The sequence below is a fragment of the Protopterus annectens genome, chromosome 14.part0, assembly GCF_019279795.1.
Source record: "Protopterus annectens isolate FY-2018-M chromosome 14.part0, PAN1.0, whole genome shotgun sequence".
Taxonomy (NCBI): Eukaryota; Metazoa; Chordata; order Ceratodontiformes; family Protopteridae; genus Protopterus; species Protopterus annectens.
This window is the reverse complement of record NC_056748.1, coordinates 312,157,553-312,178,549: the sequence shown is the minus strand read 5'-3', so window position 1 is coordinate 312,178,549 and position 20,997 is coordinate 312,157,553. Positions and strand designations below refer to the sequence as shown.

At 41.0% G+C, this 20,997-nt stretch overlaps 1 protein-coding gene across 1 annotated transcript in view; it reads left to right on the top strand.

Annotated features, from left to right (window-relative positions):
• The first annotated feature begins 410 nt into the window (after positions 1-410).
• PSTK (phosphoseryl-tRNA kinase) overlaps positions 411-20,997 on the top strand; it is a 184,508-nt gene continuing 163,921 nt past the window's right edge. Inside the window, exon 1 of the mRNA XM_044056032.1 lies at positions 411-831. Within this exon, the coding sequence (XP_043911967.1) occupies positions 640-831 (192 nt within the window). The 5' untranslated portion in view covers positions 411-639. The remainder of the gene's footprint in view (positions 832-20,997) is intronic.

Here is a 20,997-nt window from a genome sequence, read left to right as displayed (position 1 = left end):
TGTTTTATGCAACTATTACATTGAATATAGGAAATATGTTTGTCCTAATATCTCAGGACATTTGCCATTTTTTTCAATTTTTATGCAGGACACAACTGCCCAAAGTGGGACAGGTGGTAACCCTACCTGTAAAAGGCTAGCCGCAGTTAAAAAATGCGGTTGGACATGTCATTTATGACTCGGAAGGAATAATTTTTGTTTGTAGCGTATGTCAAAGAAGGGTGCTCCATTCAACTTATCAAGGTGAAAAATTATAACAGTTAAGAATACCTAGTAACAATACAAATGCTGTTGCTTTGAAATACTGCTCTGCAACTTTCCTCGCAGTATGGGCAGCGTCAATTCACGGGCCATGTGCAACCAATCAAAAAGATCCTAATAGGAGACGTTTCTGCCTGTAGCAGCTTGGATGTCAATTCTGCGCTTCCGGGACTTAACATCCAGTTCCATCCATCGTAGTTATCCAGCTAAAACAATTTTCATTTTATTCGTTACCTGACCGGCTATGATTTAAAAGGTTTGTCGCTGACATGCTGGGGATGTGCTGGAGTGGTTTCCACTACTGCTTAAGAAGCAGGAGGCTCGTCGCACACATTGTTGATACAAGCATTTCGTGTTTGTTTGGAGAATCTTGTTAATATGGTGGAGAGACCTATAAGTGTATGTGTCCTTTGCGGTCTTCCTGCTGCAGGGAAGAGTAGTCTAGCCAGTGTTATTGTTGCTGAAGTAAAAGCCTGTGGATTAGCGGACTGTTTGCTTCTGTCATATGACGATCTAATACCAGAGGATGCCTTCCAGTTCCCTTCAGAAACTGGCAGCCGACCAGAAACGGTAGGCATCAATAACCTCTTTCAAGGCATTGGGGTTTAGAGATTTGCAAACGATAACCATATTTTATTAGAGTTGCCACTTTTTCATATGCCCAAAGTAGGACATTTTTGAAATTTTGGAAGACAAAACATGTCCATAGCCAGTGCAAAGCAAGAACTTCACTTTCATGCCAAAATAAAAGCATATTCTTGCAACATTTCAGTTGCTTATTGTATTTCTTATAATATTTAGGTGTTTCAGATACAAAATAACCGTTTTATGCTATTTAAGAAAACTTAGGAAATATTTTTTCCTAAAATCACAGGACATTTGCAATTTTTTTCACAGAACACATATGGCCAAAGAGGGACTGACCCTTGCAGAGAGGGACAGGTGGTAACCCTATCCTTCATAAACCTGACTTGCTTTTTATGTTTCATGTGCAACACTTGCAGCCCATAATCTCAATATTCGGTAGATTACAAACCGGTGGTAGCATTTCTATCATATGCATTGTATGCCTGAATTTAACAGAATGTGATCAATGGGATGATTTCCCTGGAGTGAAAAGAACGGATTTCCTGTGGGAACATGGAGAGGAAATTATGGGGTAAAAAAAAAAGCGTTACACCTACCACTCCAAATATATCAGTCACTTTTGGAAAATATGCGAGACACTTTGTATAAGCTCACATAACGTTAGAAAGCTTTGGGAAATCTTTATGGCTCCCTCCAGGATAACATATGTCTGCACAGATTTTGCCCTGTCCGTTGTACTTTTTTTTTTGGTGGTGGTGGGGGGGGGGGGGGTAAATCACTGAGGATAGACTCGAACAATATAATGCCAAACATTACAGCGTCATACTTATTGTTCGTACAATACATCTCTATGGAAAACTTGTTCTGTTAATATTTTAGGTGAATTTGAGCAATATTTAACAATTACCTCCGATTCTGACTCTGTGCCTCATCATTTTTGCCCTCAATTCTTTTGCAATGAAGTTTAGATCTATGATGGAAGGTAGGAGGTGCAGTTTCCAGAGAGACTGCCCACAGCTCTCAACCTTCTATCTCCAAAATGAGGAACACTCGCCTTCATAATGTGGAACAAATGGACAGAATGTGGAACACATACTAATGGTTTACTAACAACTTCAACTAGGAAGGTCATAGGATGGTTAAAATATGCTGGTTTTACTTATAAAGAAGATCCTTTAATGAATTAATATGATTAATTTCTATTTACCATGGATTTCACTTAAAAAAATCCTAATACTGAATGTGTGACAGACCCTTTCCATGTGGAACTTTGAGGAACTTTTTAAGACCCCAAATGAAGTACGTTCCTCGTAATGAGGTACACTTGAGAGGTATGAGTCTGCCACTGGCCGGAATTGTACGAGATTTTATGCAAGGGAAAAAAGTGCAAACATTTTATGTACTTTGCACTTGAGTGTTTGGGGGCGTTTGTAGCAATGCATTGCTGCTGGAAAATAACTGTAAATAAGTAAGGCAAAGGAGAAATAGTAATTGGGAAGGGGGTTGCCTGTCTGTTATTCTGTTATTGTGCCATGTAGAAGGCCAGTAAGAAAACTAGTTGAATAATGTGAGATGTGGATTTCAAAAATACTGAGATCACACTGCTTTTTTTTTCTGCTGCTCCACCCATACAGTGACCACCAAGCTTCCCTCCTCAAGCAGTCAGTGGATCTGTCATTCATTATTTCCAGGAATGAGAGCTCACCAGCCTATTCATTCTCCTAAAAGGAGAGTCGGGTGCCAAGAGTGAAGCTATTATCTGCTAAAATGGGGTGGGGAGTTTTTGTTTGTGCTCCTAATGCCCACTACCACTTGTATGATACATTATAGCTGCTACCAGGAGACACATGCTTGTTACTGCACATGCTAAGTCTGCTGCCAGAGCAGTGCATTACTTGCAGCATGTGCACATCAGGATTCTTGCTTTGAGCAATACACCTGCATTCCTGCAAGTGTCAACAATGCATTGAGGTGAACTGGCATCCTACCGCCAGGATGTGCAAGCCATCTACCACTTGCCCAGTCCCTCCAGTACTTGTTCCACTATGTCAAACATGGGTCATCTAGGGTACGGTGAGAGCTTTATCTTTATATACGGTAGGACCTGGGGAGGTAATAATTAATCTCTAGTAAGTGAGTTCTAAAGTATTGTGTTCATTTCTGGAGACTAGTCATAAATTTGTTTATTCACAGTTACATATCCAGTGCACAGCTGTAGGGGAATCAGAACATCTCATGGCAGTCAGTAGGTATAAGGAAGAGAGCCAATTATGCACTTACCAGTTCACCTAACACCAGGTCTTTGGGATGTTTGAAGGAAACTGGTGCACCTGCCAGAAAAGCATATAGCTATGTGGAGGACATTCAGACCGAGTACAATAATCCAGCCAAGAATCATGCTTGACCTGTGAGGCAGCCTTTCTAACCTTTTCACCACTGTGCTGCACAGCCAAAGGGGACTTTAGTTATTCTGCATTGTTGACATTTTAAAAGCCAAAGTGATGATGGATATGGTATGAGGTGAGGCTTAGAAATGTGGACGGTCACACATTAACAAAAAAAAATGGGGATAGGTTATGGGCAGATGATATTGGTTGGAAACAAGTGGTAGGCAGTGGTGAAACAAAATATGGGTGAGGAGAGAAAGATGGTTTTCATCTGAATATTTATTTTTTATTTCCATTTGTGTACTGGCAAAGTTTGACTGGTAAACACTCTCCTTTCCAGAGGAAGCCTGAGGAGAAATGCTCCACAAGAAATAACTCTAGTACATATACAACATGCAGACTACTTGAGCAACATTTAGCAGGCTTCCTACTGAAGTATTGGTATTTTTTATTTTATTTATTTTATTTAACATTTGTTTACTGGGAAAGTCCGACTTGGAATGAGCCAGTTTTCAGCAGACGCCCAGGGAGAAATGCTCCAGATGCATGTCTTTGTAGTTGGTATTCAAAATTCCAAGTGACAACATGCCGGGAAAAAAGGCCAAAAGTCCAGAAGGGCAAATCTCAAACACTGCTCTTCTCCTTTAAACAACTTTTTTTGCAGGGGGTAAGCCCACTGCACCCTCTAAACTTATATATACCAGCTCTGAGATCGCCACACCTTGAGAAAAGGGAATATTCTGGGAAAAAGGCCATCTTGGACTTAATAAGTCACTTTTTTTGGCCATTCAAGTTTAAGTGTTGACTTTGTTTAGTGGGTCCTGACATTTCAAATGGTTACCCACTTAGCAACAGTTAATACAAATCGACAAAAGAACTACTTATAGCAGTACTGTACTACTATGTACAGAATGCTAATGTAGCATTAGCAGCGTTACAAAGTGAGGATTAGCAAAGCATATAGTTATGAAATAAGTAAACTTTGCAGCAACATGGTCAACATTCGGTTCAGTTAAGTAGTAGTTCATTAGGTCAGATATAATTGAATGCATTTTGTCATAAGAAGAGTAGAAGACAAAAAATGAGAGAGAAGAGAGTCATTGCATGTATGTATGTGTACGTATGAGAGGTAATTTAGGAATAATTTAACCTGGAGAATAGCAAGAGCATAGCCAAGATTCAAGCTGGATCAGTTTCAGTTTATCTTTGGGGGATACATGTGTTGCTAAGGAGTCCAATTGGAGGGTGATTGAGTTCTAAGATTTTGAGATACAATTAAAGTGTAGAGTATTTCCTACTTTGTTGTGTTTTTTGTGAATTGAAAGGAGTTGTTTATTACAAAGCAGGGAGCTCTCTTGGCGGAGTGGAGTTGTAGTAAACTGCTTAGGGCAGGGCATCTTTTTCAGGGTGAAAGACTAATATGTGTGCAAATTGAAGTTGATAGTAGGTGAGGTAACTCAAGCCAATTCAGGTGCCTGAAGTTAGTCCAATGATGTGTGGAGTATGGCTTGTGGGAATCAGTTTTCGCTATTTAATTACGGCATCGCTCTAGTTTAGTTGACTAGGTAGACTGGAAGGAAGTTGATGAAAATAGGGGAGGCATACAGAAGTGTATGCAGCATATAGCTGGGTGCAAATGTTTATCTTTCTGCCTTCAGTCAAATATTATCTGTTTCTATATAGCAGACCTAACTTCTAATGTGTTTTTGATTGCTTGTTGGATGTGGAGATTGTCTTGTTGTCATCTACTACAACCCCTAGTAATTTAGTACTTGAGACCACCTGAATATTGTGCTATTTGCAGAGGAGGTTTGAAAGTTAGCTTTGCATTTGATGTGAGAACTGGTAATGAAAAGGAGTTTTATCTTTTTTGGGGGGTTATCATCAGGTCTAATTTTTGCTAGAGAGTTCTCTGTGGAGGAGAATGAATTTTTTGTGAGCTGTTGCAGACAAGTGGGATTTTATGCAGAGCACATAAGGGCTGGGTCATCGACATAATGGATTAGTGTGGAGTACTTTCAGGCAATGTGTAAATTATTGCTAAATATATTAAAGAGGAGTGGTCCTGCTATGGACCTCTGTGGAGCACAGGCAGAGACTGGTAAAAAGGTAGGGAGACCAGATTGCCATTTAATAGCTTGGGATCTGTCAGACAGTAGCTGAAGAACCAGAAAGGATTGGAGTAGGACAGACCAAGAGAGGCCAGCTATAAGAGCAGTTTATTATGAGAGTCTGTGTCAGAGATTTTAGATTGCTCAAAGAAGCGGGCAGGTACAATATTATTTTCATTGTGGCTATGATTAACACTGTTAGAGAAGTCTAGTAGTGGTCCTATGGTTTGATCTAAAGCTATGCTAAGTGGAGGAGAGGAGGTTATTGGTAAGAATGTGACTGGGGAGGTGAGAACGGATGTATCTGTGATGTCAGTGCACTGGCCCAGCAATCAAGGAGCCTCAGTCCTCACCACTAACACCAGTGAGGGGCTTCCATATAGGGAAAGGATAATAAGCACACACACAGTAAAGTACAGTTTCCCTTAAGAGCACACAGAGATCACAGTCAGTCTGGGGGCTGGTTTCTCCCTTTCTCTCCAGGTCCCCAGTAAGACTCCCCACTGGCACAGCTATAGGGTCCAGATCTCAGCCTAGTAGGCAAGCTAAAACCTCCAGCACCATCTCTGTCCAACCAGTGCTTCGTGTCCCTGCCCAAGTAGCTGACACACACACTCTTTAAGACAAGAGTTTATACAACCACACAGACACTCTTGGAGAAGGCTGGCACAGGTTCTCCAGCTGTGCCCCTTTTACCCAGACTATACAGTAGTTCCATTTGCCATCACATCACCCAGTAATATTTATCAGCTACTGAAAGGCCGTTATTAAAGGGTGTCCAATTATATTGTGCAATATTAGGATCTATATTAGAACATCTAAATTTAACAGTTTGAATCACTAAAGGTCGACCTTTAGTGATCGAACTGTTAAAACATCGAATGGTCAGAAAAAAATAAAAACAACAACAAAAAAACTAAATGGTGTAGGCAGGGGGTAAGCCCCCCTGCACCCCACACCCCCCCCGCTACTTAAATATACCAACTCCGAGACCGCGCTACATTGAAGTAAACGGAAATTTCCCCTTACAGAGATTTCCATTTACTTGTTCGATGTTCTGCAGTTTCGCTATTCTTGTGTCGACAATGTCAGATTCAACATTGTCGGCTTCTGAGAATTTAATATAGACCTGCAATATTATTATCCAAATGGTAAGTGCAACCAAACAGTCAAGACTTACTTGGATTGACTTGGTACAGTATCACTATATACATGCAGTGTACTCTTACAGCTTAAATTATCTCTACACAAAACAGCCAGAGTTGAAAGGTTTTAAAAATATTTAATAATAAATAAAAAAACACTAGACAATACTTCTTACTACACAGTGCCAATCAAGAGTTCAGAGATTACAGAGAAATACTTAAAAATAATACCGTAGAAAAGTTCTGATATCACAGAAAAACAAACTAGTCTAATCTTCCTATTTCCTAGCTGTATCTAAGATGAAACATAGCTCTAAAATCCTGCTTACATACAGACACTGGCAGAGATCTGGTGAGTTGGATGTTCTCAAGACAAATGCTCTAATGCTTTCATTCTTTCTGTCCTTAAATTGATAACACAGTACCCCTAATTAATTTCAGATTACTTTTTTTCTGGTTCCCTGGCTGACAGATTCTCAGAGGTTAATAGCCCTTGATCTTGCAGCTGGTCAGGAAGCCAGAACAATAAAATAATTTATACATGCAAATTCTAGCAGTTAACTCTGGTCTCAAGACAATAGCCATAATTACTTCATCCAGACATATCTGCTCCAAGTTTTGACATCAAATAATTGACTTCTTAGCCTTGTTACAGCAGAGTGCACTGTTGTCACATTTTTGCAGTTCCACATTTAATACCATTTTCCCCATTTAATAGAACAAGCCTGTGGCTCATATTAATATTTACAAATGACAGAATTAATTCTATCTGGGTAGGCTGGCAGCCTTCACCTATTTTCACCCCCCCCCTCGGAGAACTCAAGCTAGTTTTCCAAGTGACCCTTGAAAAACATTGCTTGAGAGGGTTAGGTCTATCCCCATTTCCTGTCGAGAGCCCATCTGCGTTGGAACTGCTAATCCCACTGTGGTGCTGCACTGACATATCATATGCTTGCAACCCTAGGCTCCATCTTAGCAACTTGCCATTTTGCTGGCTGGCTCTGTTTAACCATGTCAGGTCTGTGAGGGGAGCAGCTATGGTACTATAACTGGGAAATTTCTGTAGTACCCTGCTGTCCCTAAGAATGACCTCACCTGATTTTTGGTAACAGGTGCAGGCCATGCCTGAATGGCTTCTACTTTGGCAGGTTCTGGCCTGATCTTACCACTCCCCACTCCATGTCCCAGGTAGGACACCTCTGCCATACCGACCTGACATTTGCTTGGCTTAATGGTCAACCCTGCCCTCTGTAGTCTGCCCAGCACCTCCCGGACATGTTGAAGGTACTCTTGCCAGGAATGGCTGTAGATGGCAATATCATCTAGTTAAGCAAGGGCAAACCCTCCTGCTCCTGCTAGGATATGATCTACCAGCCTCTGGAAAGTCGCTGGGGCATTTTTCATCACAAAGGGCATCTTTGTGAACTCATACAAGCCAAAAGGAGTCACAAAGGCTGACCTCTCCAGCACTGGGACTCAAGGGCACCTGCCAGTAACCGTTGGTAAGATCTATGGTTGTAAGATACTTGGCTCCACCCAGCTGCTCTAGGGCCTCATCTCTCCTAGGTATGGGGTAAGCATCTGACTCTGTGTGACTATTTAATTTCCTGTAGTCCACACAGAACCTGGTGCTGCCATCCTTCTTTGACACCGGCACCACTGGGGAGACCCAGGGACTGTTGGACTCCTAAATTACCCCTATTCTAACATCTCCTGTATTTCCTCCCTCAGAGTCTGTTTGACTCTCTCAGGCACCCTATAAGGGGCCTACCTAATAAGCCTTTGGGGTCCTGTATCCACCTGGTTTCCCAGTGAACATGTCCCCAAACTCCTGTAACACTGCTCGGATTTCTCAAACCTATGTAGGAGATAGCTGCTGGGACATTGCTACCCCTTCCACTGAGGTGTCAGTCCGAGCCTCACTGAGGAGATCAGTCACCAGATCTCTCTCAGACTCCTCCAGCAATCCACTGCAAATGCTCAGCACAAGGGCCTCCCTATCATGGTAAGGTTTCATCATGTTAACATGGTACAATTTGTGTCCCTGCCTCCTCTCTAGCGGTTCCACCATGTAGTTAACATTACTTACCTTCCTTACCACCTCGTAGGGTCCCTCCCAAGCTGCTTGCAGCCTGTTGAGTCTGACAGGAATGAGAACCATTACCTGCTGCCCCACAGCATACTCTCTAACTCGAGCTTTCCTGTCATACCACACCTTTTTCTGTTGTTGGGCTTCTGCCAGGTTCTCTGGGCCAAGCCCATGAATTCCCTGAGCCTTGTAATGAGGTTTAGGACATATGGCACAACAGACTCCTTGTGAGGTTCACACTCACCTTCCCACTCATCACAAATTAAATCTAGAGGGCCCCTCACCCTATGCCCATACAGCAACTCAAAGGGTGAAAAACCTGTGGATTCCTGGGGAACCTCTCTGTAAGCAAACAACAGATGGGGCAGATATTTGTCCCACTCACTCTTAAACTGGTCTGCAAATGCCCATAGCATGGACTTGATTGTAGAGTTTAACTTCTCAACAAGACCATTAGACTGGAATGGTAGGGGGTGGTCTTCAGGTGCTTCACCCCACAGTACATCCACAGACAAGCAGACTACTATTTTGCAGTGCCTTAAAAATTTCTTGGAAGGTAGGTCTCACATTTCTACAAAGCTCTGCTTTTCTGCTAATCCCACTGTGGTGCTGCACTGACATATCATATGCTTGCAACCCTAGGCTCCATCTTAGCAACTTGCCATTTTGCTGGCTGGCTCTGTTTAACCATGTCAGGTCTGTGAGGAGAGCAGCTATGGTACTATAACTGGGAAATTTCTGTAGTACCCTGCTGTCCCTAAGAATGACCTCACCTGATTTTTGGTAACAGGTGCAGGCCATGCCTGAATGGCTTCTACTTTACGGAGTTCTGGCCTGATCTTACCACTCCCCACTCCATGTCCCAGGTAGGAGACCTCTGCCATACCCACCTGACATTTGCTTGGCTTAATGGTCAACCCTGCCCTCTGTAGTCTGCCCAGCACCTCCCTGACATGTTGAAGGTACTCTTGCCAGGAATGGCTGTAGATAGCAATATCATCTAGTTAAGCAAGGGCAAACCCTCCTGCTCATGCTAGGATATGATCTACCAGCCTCTGGAAAGTCGCTGGGGCATTTTTCATCACAAAGGGCATCTTTGTGAACTCATACAAGCCAAAAGGAGTCACAAAGGCTGACCTCTCTAGCACTGGGACTCAAGGGCACCTGCCAGTAACCCTTGGTAAGATCTATGGTTGTAAGATACTTGGCTCCACCCAGCTGCTCTAGGGCCTCATCTCTCCTAGGTATGGGGTAAGCATCTGACTCTGTGTGACTATTTAATTTCCTGTAGTCCACACAGAACCTGGTGCTGCCATCCTTCTTTGACACCGGCACCACTGGGGAGACCCAGGGACTGTTGGACTCTAAATTACCCCTATTCTAACATCTCCTGTATTTCCTCCCTCAGAGTCTGTTTGACTCTCTCAGGCACCCTATAAGGGGCCTGCCTAATAAGCCTTTGGGGTCCTGTATCCACCTGGTTTCCCAGTGAACATGTCCCCAAACTCCTGTAACACTGCTCGGATTTCTCGAACCTGTGTAGGAGATAGCTGCTGGGACATTGCTACCCCTTCCACTGAGGTGTCAGTCCGAGCCTCACTGAGGAGATCAGTCACCAGATCTCTCTCAGACTCCTCCTGCAATCCACTGCAAATGCTCAGCACAAGGACCTCCCTATCATGGTAAGGTTTCATCATGTTAACATGGTACAATTTGTGTCCCTGCCTCCTCTTTAGCAGTTCCACCATGTAGTTAACATTACTTACCTTCCTTACCACCTCGTAGGGTCCCTCCCATGCTGCTTGCAGCTTGTTGAGTCTGACAGGAATGAGAACCATTACCTGCTGCCCAAAAGCATACTCTCTAACTCGAGCTTTCCTGTCATACCACACCTTTTTCTGTTGTTGGGCTTCTGCCAGGTTCTCTGGGCCAAGCCCATGAATTCCCTGAGACTCCTTGTGAGGTTCACACTCACCTTCCCACTCATCACAAATTAAATCTAGAGGGCCCCTCACCCTATGCCCATACAGCAACTCAAAGGGTGAAAAACCTGTGGATTCCTGGGGAACCTCTCTGTAAGCAAACAACAGATGGGGCAGATATTTGTCCCACTCCCTCTTAAACTGGTCTGCAAATGCCCATAGCATGGACTTGATTGTAGAGTTTAACTTCTCAACAAGACCATTAGTGTGTCTATGCTCACAAAACCTTTTCCTGTATGTTTCAGATGTTAGCTTAAAACATTCTAACAAGTGATTTTTAACAGCAGTATAATCAAAATATTCACAATCCGCAAGTTTAGACAACACAGTTACAGCTTTACCATGGAGTAAGGGGGTCAGGAACCATACCCAGAGCCTTTGGTCAACATCATACTGTTTACATGCCCTCTCAAACATATGAATGAAACTATCAAAATTATCCCCCTCTTTAAACCTGCGGAAGGAATTTACTGACCTTTTGTACTTCTGGGGTCCAGTTACTCCCTTCCCCAGTACCTCCATGACTTTGGCAAAGAGTCAGCATCTCCTTTTCATGCTGCCCCTGCCTCTCTGTTTCCTCAGCTTCCAGGCATAGCAGTTTCTCATTGTCCTCAGCCTGCAACCATCGCAGTTTTTCATTGTCCTCGCTCTCTAGAAGCCTCAGTCTCTCAGCTGCTTCTATTTCCAAATGCCTGGCCTCCAACTCAAGTCTCTTTAGCTCCAGATGGATTTTTAAGTCCTCTGCACAAAGGTTGAGCTGTCCATTATCTAAGTGTGGTATGTCTCCACTGCCCATCTGATCATCGTCCTGGTTGCTGTTTTCTGATGCAGCTGTGACCAAAGCTGCAATCATGTCTGCCTTAGTCAGGTTTCCATGCACCAGTCTCCTAGCCTGGCACATCTCAGCCAGCTGCCTCTTTGTCAGCTTTCCCTACTCCTCTGCTGACATGCTGCATGCTCACCCTGACTAACTAATCTAACAGAAGAAATAAAACAGTTGTGGTCTGAACTCTGAGTATTCACTGCATGGTTGATTTAGAGTACAAAACACCTTTAGTGATCACTGTACACAAGCTACAGGAATTCACACTACCCACACCACTACAAGCCAATTAGTATTTGCCAACTAATATGTGGTGTGGATATCCCACCACTGCCAAACAATTAATATGTGACACCTGTGCACTGCCCCAGCAATCAAGGAGCCTCAATCCTCACCACTAACACCAGTGAGGGGTGTCCATATAGGGAAAGGATAATAAATACACACACAGTAAATTACAGTTTCTCTTAAGAGCACACAGAGATCACAGTCAGTCTGGGGGCTGGTTTCTCCCTTTCTGTCCAGGTCTCCAATAAGACTCCCCACTGGCACAGCTATAGGGTCCTGATCTCAGCCTAGTGGGCAAGCTAAAACCTCCAGCACCCTCTCTGTCCAACCAGTGCTTCGTGTCCCTGCCCAAGTAGCTGACACACACTTTGAGATAAGAGTTTATACAACCACACAGACTCTCCTGGGGTGGGCTGGCACAGGTTCTCCAGCTGTGCCCCTTTATCCAGACTATACGGTAGTACCACTTGCCACCACCCACTAATATTTATCAGCTACTCAAAGGTCCTTATTAAAGGGTGTCCAATTATACTGTGCAATATTATTTGGAGTGACTTGGTACAGTATGACTGTATACATGCAATGTATTCTTAGAGCTTAAATTATCTCTACGCAGAACAGCCACAGTTGAAAGGTTTTAAAATATTTAATAATAAATGAAAAAAAAAACGCAAGACAATACTTCTTACTACACAGTGCCAGTCAAGAGTTCAGAGATCACAGAGAAGTACTTAAGATAATATCGTAGAAAAGTTCTGACATCACAGAAAAACAAACTAGTCTCATCTTCCTATTTCCTAGCTATATCTAAGAGAAAACACAGTTCTAAAATCCTGCTTGCATATAGACACAGGAAGAAATTTGGTGGGTTGGATGTTCTCAAGACACATTATTTATTTATTTATTGCATTTGTTTACCGGGAAAGTCCACTAGGCCAGAGATGAGCCCATTTTCAGTGGAGGCCCGGGGAGAAAAGATCCACATGTAATTACATAAAAGAACATATAATACAGAATATATCGGGTAGTGGTAGTACATTAGATAAGAGAATAACAGCATACAGTAATATGGCATGAATTACAATACAGTAGTGAAACTGAGGTGATAACATTGTATATCATGGTGACATTGGCAAAAAATTGTTAAATCCATGGTAGAAGTATAGAAATAGAAGGTGTGGATGGTAGGTAAGGTTGTTAGAGGAGAGAGAAGATTGTATAAAGGAAAAGAAGGAGGCAGAAGGCTTAGAGTAGAGATGGCACTGGATAGTGTAAGTAGAAGCAGTAGGTGTAAAGGAGGGAAAGGAAAATAAAGTCTAGGTGGAGACGGAGGATGAGATGGTTTTGGGGAGGGGGTCAGGTAATGGAATTGTGATTAAGGGTGCAGGTGCATATCCAATGTGATGACAGGTGAAGTTTAAGATAGTTTTTAAAAGCAGTAGATCTACTGATAGTTCTTATTGAAGGAGGGAGTTTATTCCAAAGCTTGGGAGACAGTGAAAGAGTAAAGCATTTGACCGTCCGAGAGCTTAGGTTTATCAGTATATAGTAGCATTTTATTTTCTGACCTTAGGTGTCGATTTGGATGGTAGATGGTTAACATGTCAGTTAGGACTGGGCAGATTTCTGGGATGTAAGTTGTAGGTATGTGAGGTAATGGGGAAGTTCCAACCAATTAAGTTGATGTAGTGTGAAACAGTGGTGAGAGGAGAATTTGGCATTTGTAGCAAATTTGGCAACTTTATTGTAGCATGTATTGAGTTTCGTTTTTAGGGAAGACTGAATATTGGTTAGGATGGGGGCGCCGTATAGGAGAGTAGGAAGCAGGAATGAGGAGGCAAGAGCTTTTTTTTGCAGAGAAGGTGAGAAAGTAATTATGCCAATAGAGGGCACCTAGCTTTTGATGTTTTTTTTTATGTTATTCTGGATATGAAGGTCAAAAGTTAAGTTATCGTCAATGATGACACCGAGCATTTTGGTACTGGGAACAACATTAATAATAGTATTGTTTTGGGAATGAACTGAAAAGTCAGACTTATTAACTGGGCTAGATTTTTTTGGGGGTAAATATCAGTTTGGTTTTGTTGGGGTTAAGGGCAAGATGATTCTGTGACATCCAGGATTTAGTTGAGGTGAAAGCCTCTTGGGTAAGCTGCTGCAGTGTAGAGGCAGATTTAGAAGAGCAGATAATGGTAGAATCATCTGCATATTGGATGACAGTACTGTGGGTAAGAATTTTATGAAAGTCATTGATAAATATACTAAATAAAAGGGGAACCAGTATGGAACCCTGAGGGACTCCCGTGTTAGTGTTGGTGAAAGGAGAGGAGCAGTGTTGCCATATGGTAGCTTATTGCCTATGACTGAGATAGCTGGAAAACCACTGAAGGGTGGAGGGAGAGGTGCCAAGGTTAGAGAGTTTAGTAGGCAGAAGGGAGTGGGAAACTGTGTCGAATGCCTTTGATAGATCCAGGAAGAGTGCAGAGATTATGGATCCATCATCCCTGACTCTATTAACTGTGTCCAGGAAGGAAATGAGAGCAGTGTTAGTGCTATGTCCTGGCCTAAAGCCATGTTGAGCGGGGGAAAGGAGGTGGTTTTTAGTTATGTGGCTAAGGAGTTGTGTGAATGCACTTCTCTAGTATTTTTGAGATGGAAGACTATGGCAGTGGGCCAGAAGTTGGGAATGTCAGAGTTGTTGCTACCTTTATAAAGTGGTAGTACGTATGCCTTTTTCCAGATAACAGGTATGCAGGATTCCTGAATGGACCTGTTAAAGAGGATACTGATGGGGTATGCAATTGAGGAGGCAGATAGCTGTAAGAATTCTGCAGGTAGGTCATCTGGGGCATTGGTACATGGTTTTAGTTTGTGAGGGAGCTTTTTTATGGTGGAAGTAGGTATGGGGGACAGTGAGAAAGTTGGTAATGAAGGTGATGTGGCAAGTGGTGTGGCGGGGTGTGGTTGGTTAGTGTTGATGGGTGGGAAAGGTGGTAGTAAGCTTAACAATGCTATCAATGAAATAAGAATTAAAGAGAGAGGCTAATTCAGTGGGTGTTTTTTCAGCATCAGGGCATGGATTATTCCAGGATGGAGTAAGGAGTTGATTGTTCCCCAAAATTTCTTGGGGTTATGATTATGTTGGTTTTGGAGGCTTTGGTAGTAATTTTTTTTGTTTTTGAGAACTAAACGTTCGGCCTGGTTGCAAAGTTGTTTGGCCTGGTTGTGAAGTTGTTTGTATTGGATAAGGGTAGCAGGAGTTTTGTTTTTTCAGCCAGGCTTTCCAGGCTTTATCCCTAGAGGACATAATTTGCTTTGTTGGCTTAGTAAGTCAATTGGCATGTTTTGTCTTGACTTTTTAACCGGAGAAGGGCAAGAGAGTTCAGGATAGTCAGAAATGTGCTATTAAAAATTCTACAGCTTCATTAAGAGGGAGAGATTTTAGTGGATTCCAGTTAGTATTTTGCAAAGCTTCATTAAGAGTATTTGGGGAGAATTGGGACAAATTCCGGGTGTATCTGTATTGGAGATTGTTAGGAAGGGTGGTAAGCTTGCGTATTATGAATGTTGGAGAGCGGTCACTTATACTGTCTGCAAGAGTATCAGAGGTAGATATGTTATCAGGGTCAGAAATCGTGATCCAATCCAAGATTGAACCTTTGTTATTCTTAGTGTCAGGTCTGGTGATATCAGAAATAAGCTGTGTATAGATATGGACGTTGATGTCTAATGAGTGATTTTTATTGGAGATATCTAACCAATTAATATTTACATCGCCTAGGATTAGTGCTTCATTTTTTATGTTATTGGTAGTCCGGGCAAGGATGTCTTCTAGAATGGGAATATTGTTGCCTGGGGGAATGTATATGACTATAATGCATAGTTTTTTTTATAGTTATTCAGTTTAAAATGGGTGACAAGTAATTCTGCATTAGAGAAGGAGGGAATGGGCTTAGAATATGGAATTACTGAGAAGGTACTTGGATATAATAAGGCGAAGCCTCCGCCTTTTTTGTGGAGTCTGTCTGTTCTGAGGCAGGAATAGTTTGTGGGAAAGAATTCAGAATCCTTTATGTATGGTTTTAGCCAAGTCTCAGTTATGGCTAAGAAGTCAGGTTTATAATGACTTAACCATACATGTAGAAGATGGGTTTTGTTTCTAATACTTTGAATGTTGATAGTAGTGAGATTGAGGGATTTTGTTGAGTTAGGGCATTATGAGGAGAAGAAGGACCACGGTTAGGGTGGATGTCACCACACTGGACTAGGTTAGGATTACTAGAAGGCATCTTTGGATAGAGCTTCCTTTTTGGATCTTTGATATGGTTTTGTACAAGGTCCCTAGGAAGTCTGTATTGTGTGGAGAGGATTGTTGTCTCCTTTGTAGAATAATGTCATATAGACTAGAGCAGATTGTTGAGTAGCTGGAGGAGATGGGAATGTAGGCAGATGTTGTTGATGTAGGTATGGGGGGTATACACATTGGCTGAAGTGATGAGAGTTATAGAAGGAGAGAGGTATATGGAGAATAAAAGGAGAAGGATGTTGTGCAATGGGGGCATGTTTGAGAGGAGTGGTGTTCACTGCTTAGATATAGGAAGTTTCTGGAAAAAGAAAATGTGTGTAGGTATTAAGTCAGATGTAGAGGTAGGAGTGTATGGTGATATAAGTGAAGAAATGGGTAAGGTGGTTAGATATAGGAAAGTAGAAGTATAAAAGTAAAGTATGCTCTAATGCTTTCATTCTTTCTGTCCTTTAAATTGATAACACAGTACCCCTGATTCATTTCAGATTACATAATTTCTTTTCAGATTACATAATTTCTTTCTGGTTCCCAGGCTAACAGATTATCCGAGGTTAATAGCCCTTGATCTTGCAGCTGGTCAGGAAGCCAGAACAATAAAAGAATTTATAGATGCAAATTCTAAGAATTAACTCTGGTCTCAAGACAAAAGCCAGAATTCCTTCATCCAGACATATCTGCTCCAAGTTTTGACATCAAAGAATTGACTTATTAGCTTTGTTACAGCAGAGTGCACTGTTCTCACATTTTTGCAGTTCCACATTTAACACCATTTTTTCCTATTTAAGAGAACAAACCTGTGGCTTATATTAATATTTACAAATGACAGAATTATCTACAGGATTCTATCTGGCTAGGCTGGCAGCCTTCACCTATCTTCACAGCATCTTTCTAAGATTTTTGATGCGTTGAAAGTATGGCTATGGATCTATAGTTGGAAAGATCAGTTGTGTTCCCTGTTTGTGCAGAGAGGATAAATGATCTCTTCCATAGGGAGGGGGCATAAGATTGTTGGCTGTATCTATTAATGAATACTGAGATGGGGGAGACAATGGCTTTTGCTGCGATTTTCAGGTACTAAGTGGGTAGGTTATCTGTAGCTATGGTGGTAGGGTTTAGTTTTAGGAGGTGCTTTTCAATGACAGAGGTTAGGATAGTGTTAATGGAGAAAATGTCATAGTTGCCACTGACTCTGATGCTAAGCTGGAATGAATGGATAATTTCTGTGTTAAGTAGTGATTTTGTAGTGTCAGTGAAGTGGGAGTTAAATAATAAAGTGATATATCTCAAATATGACCACCATATATTGCACACCATTAAATCGACAGAGCAGAAACTAGGCTGCCTTTATAGTATCAATGGATTCCTTACAGATACTGCAAGAAAAACTCTAGCCACCTTCTTACTGCTTACTTTCTTATATGGCGCACCTGTTCTAGCAAACATAATTTATTTATTTATTTATTTATTTATTTATTTATTTTATTTGCAGTTTGTTTGCCAGGGTGGTCCATTGGGCCAGGAAGAGCCCATTTTCAGTGGAGTCCTGGGGAGAAAAGCTCCACAAAGATAATGAACGTAGTAAACACATTTTTGTAGTAAAATAAAACATAGTAAACACTTTTTTTTAGTAAAATAGTAATACAGAAGAGTAGATAAAACATGGCATTAAAAGTACAGTTTTAGTAAAATACAGGAGAGATTATATAATTACAAAAAGGCTGTTAGTAATTATTTACAAGTGTATTTATTCCTAATGTAGAGATATAATAGTAGAGGAAGAAATGCATATATAAAACCACAGAAGCGAAAAAAGCCTGGCACAACAGGACCCGGAAACCAAATAGTGCAAGTGCACTCGTGTTAATAAATCACTGTATAGCTTAAAAGTTCAAATCTTTATTCGATAAAAAATGAAATAAATCACCAATAAATCCAAGCGCTTTCGGTCGGTAAAATACCGAGCTTTTTCAAGGTACAATTACAGAATGCTTCACCACTAGCCTTTAAATAATCACAAAATTAATCTCATGACATTGAAAATTATAATAACAACCTATTAAGGTTGTAAATTAACAACAATGCCAGCATTCGTTTAGACCAATTTTTACTATTGGTCTAAATGAATGCTGTCATTGTTGGTTTTAGAAGGGATAAATATCATTAGTTTAGTTTTTGATGCATTGAGTGCTAGGTGGATATCTAGCATCCATTGTTCAGTGGAAGAGAAGGCATCTTGGGTTAATTTTAAGAGAGTGGAGGTAGAGGTGGCAGAACAGATAATTGTTGAGTCATCTGCATATTGGATGAGTTTTGCATTAGGGATGGTATGGTGAAAGTCATTTATGAAAACATTGAACAGTAGAGGGCCTAATATGGAGCCCTGTGGTACACCTGCAGGGGTATTGAGGAATGAGAAGGTGGCTTTTTTCCATTTCACTGCTTGTTGCCGATTAGAGAGGTATCTTGTAAACCAGTTGATAGAGGAAGAGGACAGACTTAGACTAGAAAGTTTAGTTAGGAGAAGGTTGTGAGAGATAGTATCAAAGGCCTTAGACAGGTTTAGTAGGAGGGTAGACACTATACAGCTGGAGTCACAGGCTTTGTTAACTGTTTCTAGGAAGGAGAGGAGCGCAGTGGTAGTACTGTGGCCAAGTCTGAATCCATGTTGTGTGGGGGTTAGCAGGTTATTATCTATGAGGTAAGGTAGAAGTTGTAGGTGGATGCATTTTTCGAAGAGTTTAGAGATCGGGGATAAGATGATGATAGGTCGAAAGGTATGCTATTGTTGTTGCCGCCCTTGTGTAGGGGAATAATAAAGGGCTTTTTCCATAGTTAGGGTAAAAAGCCTTCTTGGATTGACCAATTTATTAGAATGCAGATGGGGAAGGCCATGGTTCGGCAGCTATTTCTAGAAAGTAGGAGGGAATGTTATCAGGGGCATTGGAACATGGTTTCAAGTTCAGTAGGAGTTTTTTATGGTAGATATAGGGATGGGTCTGATGGAGAAGGGTGGAGATTGGGGGGTGGAAGTGGCTGAGGAGGAAGAGGTGGGAGAAGGTAGAGATGAAGATGTACCGTTGTTACTGAAGGATGATGTTAATTTATGGAGTCAATAAAGAATGAGTTAAATTGGGTGGCTAGATCCAGGTCAGATGAATTTGGATTAGGGCAAGGCTTTTCTTTTCTGCCTGGGTTAAAGAGGGAGGTAATTCCACTCCAGAATTTTTTAGGGTTTGTTTTGTGGTTATTTTGGAGTATGGAGAAATAAGTTTTGCCGTGTGATGTAATAAGTTTTTTTTACTTTGTTGCAGAGTAGTTTGTATTCATTAAGGTGGATCAATACAGGTTGGATGTTGTATGGAATTCCATGTTTTTTGGAAATGGTACTTTTGTGTCTAAATTTTAGCTGTGTGGTTGTCATCTTGGGAGATCAGGTGCCAGAGGCTGGGTGTCCAGGTCACAGTCTGAGCATGTGACCAGTCACACATGTTTAACTATGGGGAAAACACTGTACTGAGGTGTGTTTGCTTTTTGTTTGGTGTTCATACAGTTATGGGCTGCAAAGGCAAACTCTCAAGTGCCACCTATTGCAGGCTTTGTTAACACCCACCTCCTGCCGTGCACTGTGGTGCAGACATTTTTTTTCTAAGAATCGCCATGGTTGGTGGAAGTGTCTCATGGACGCATCTGTGGGCTCTGTAAAAATATGTTTCTAATTCAAAAATATTGCTTGTGCAAAACTCTTGTGGGGACTTCTCTTGGATTTACTTAGTTATTTATTTGTTTTATTTATTTACTTATTTATTTTATTAAAGTGCTCAAATAGATTTAGTAGTCAGAATTAGGGTGATCATTGACACATTTAAACATGCGTGGCACTAATAGCTTGATAAGTTGAATTGAATGAAGAATGTGAATTAATACACAAGATCTGAAAGGTATTAAAGCCTAGCATAGTAATTCATATAGTAATTACCCATTCACATTGGTGCAAAGTCTCACTGTTCCATAAAAAGTAGGTAATCTCCTGATTTGTATTCTCCTTAACTCTGTTGCGTTAACACTTATTGCAATAACATCTACAGGATATTACAGGGGTGGGGTGATTGTGGGGTATTCTGCACTATAATATCATATAATGCTTCTCAAAGTAGTTATTTAAGTGCATAGTTGGATAGTTACTGGGCACTGGGGAGCTGAGGTCTGTATCTTAGAGAATGATTTTCATAAAATTTTTTGCTAATTATAATTGCCCATTGTACCATGCAAGAGCTAAAGTAGACAATTTCAAAATTTTATGTTTCTAATAAAATTATTTTTCTAAATTATGTATTTTCTAACAGATGTATGTACTGCTTTTGTATTTGATGATTAGGGCTGAGTTGGTGCAAGGCAGGTGGAGTTTTAGCTAAGAGAACTGTATTACGAAACTTCTTTTATTAACATAAAATGTTACAGGTATTAATAAGATGTAATACTTTGCTTAAGTTTAGTGTATTAACAGCTTAAAATAATACAAACAAATATAACAAGTAAAAAAATCAACTATAAAAAAATATCTGAAAAATATCTAGTAAATTGAAGTAACACCCTTTCCTCACTGTATGGCCACTCTCACTGTGTGTATATGAGAGATGTGGGAGTAATTAGCAATACTGGGTGTGACAAATACTGGTTTTTATTAATGTTTTGTGCTTAGATTGCTTTTAACTAGCGTTGTATTTTCATTTTGGTATTTATTATTGTGATATTTTGTAGATTATTAGATGTATATATGTTCTACTGATTTCTATCTCACATCTTTGCACATTTATGTATTTTTTGTGACTTTTATCACATATTTATTGTATGTCAAAATAAAATATTCATAATCCTTTTTAATAAAGGGAAGGATCATTTAAACATCTATGATGAGTCATTGATGAGGTCTGTGGTCTGAACACGTAATAAATGCACTTGTCCTGTCATGTTGTTGTACTGTGTGTCTTTCAGAGATTGCTGTCAGAAGCAGGTGCAA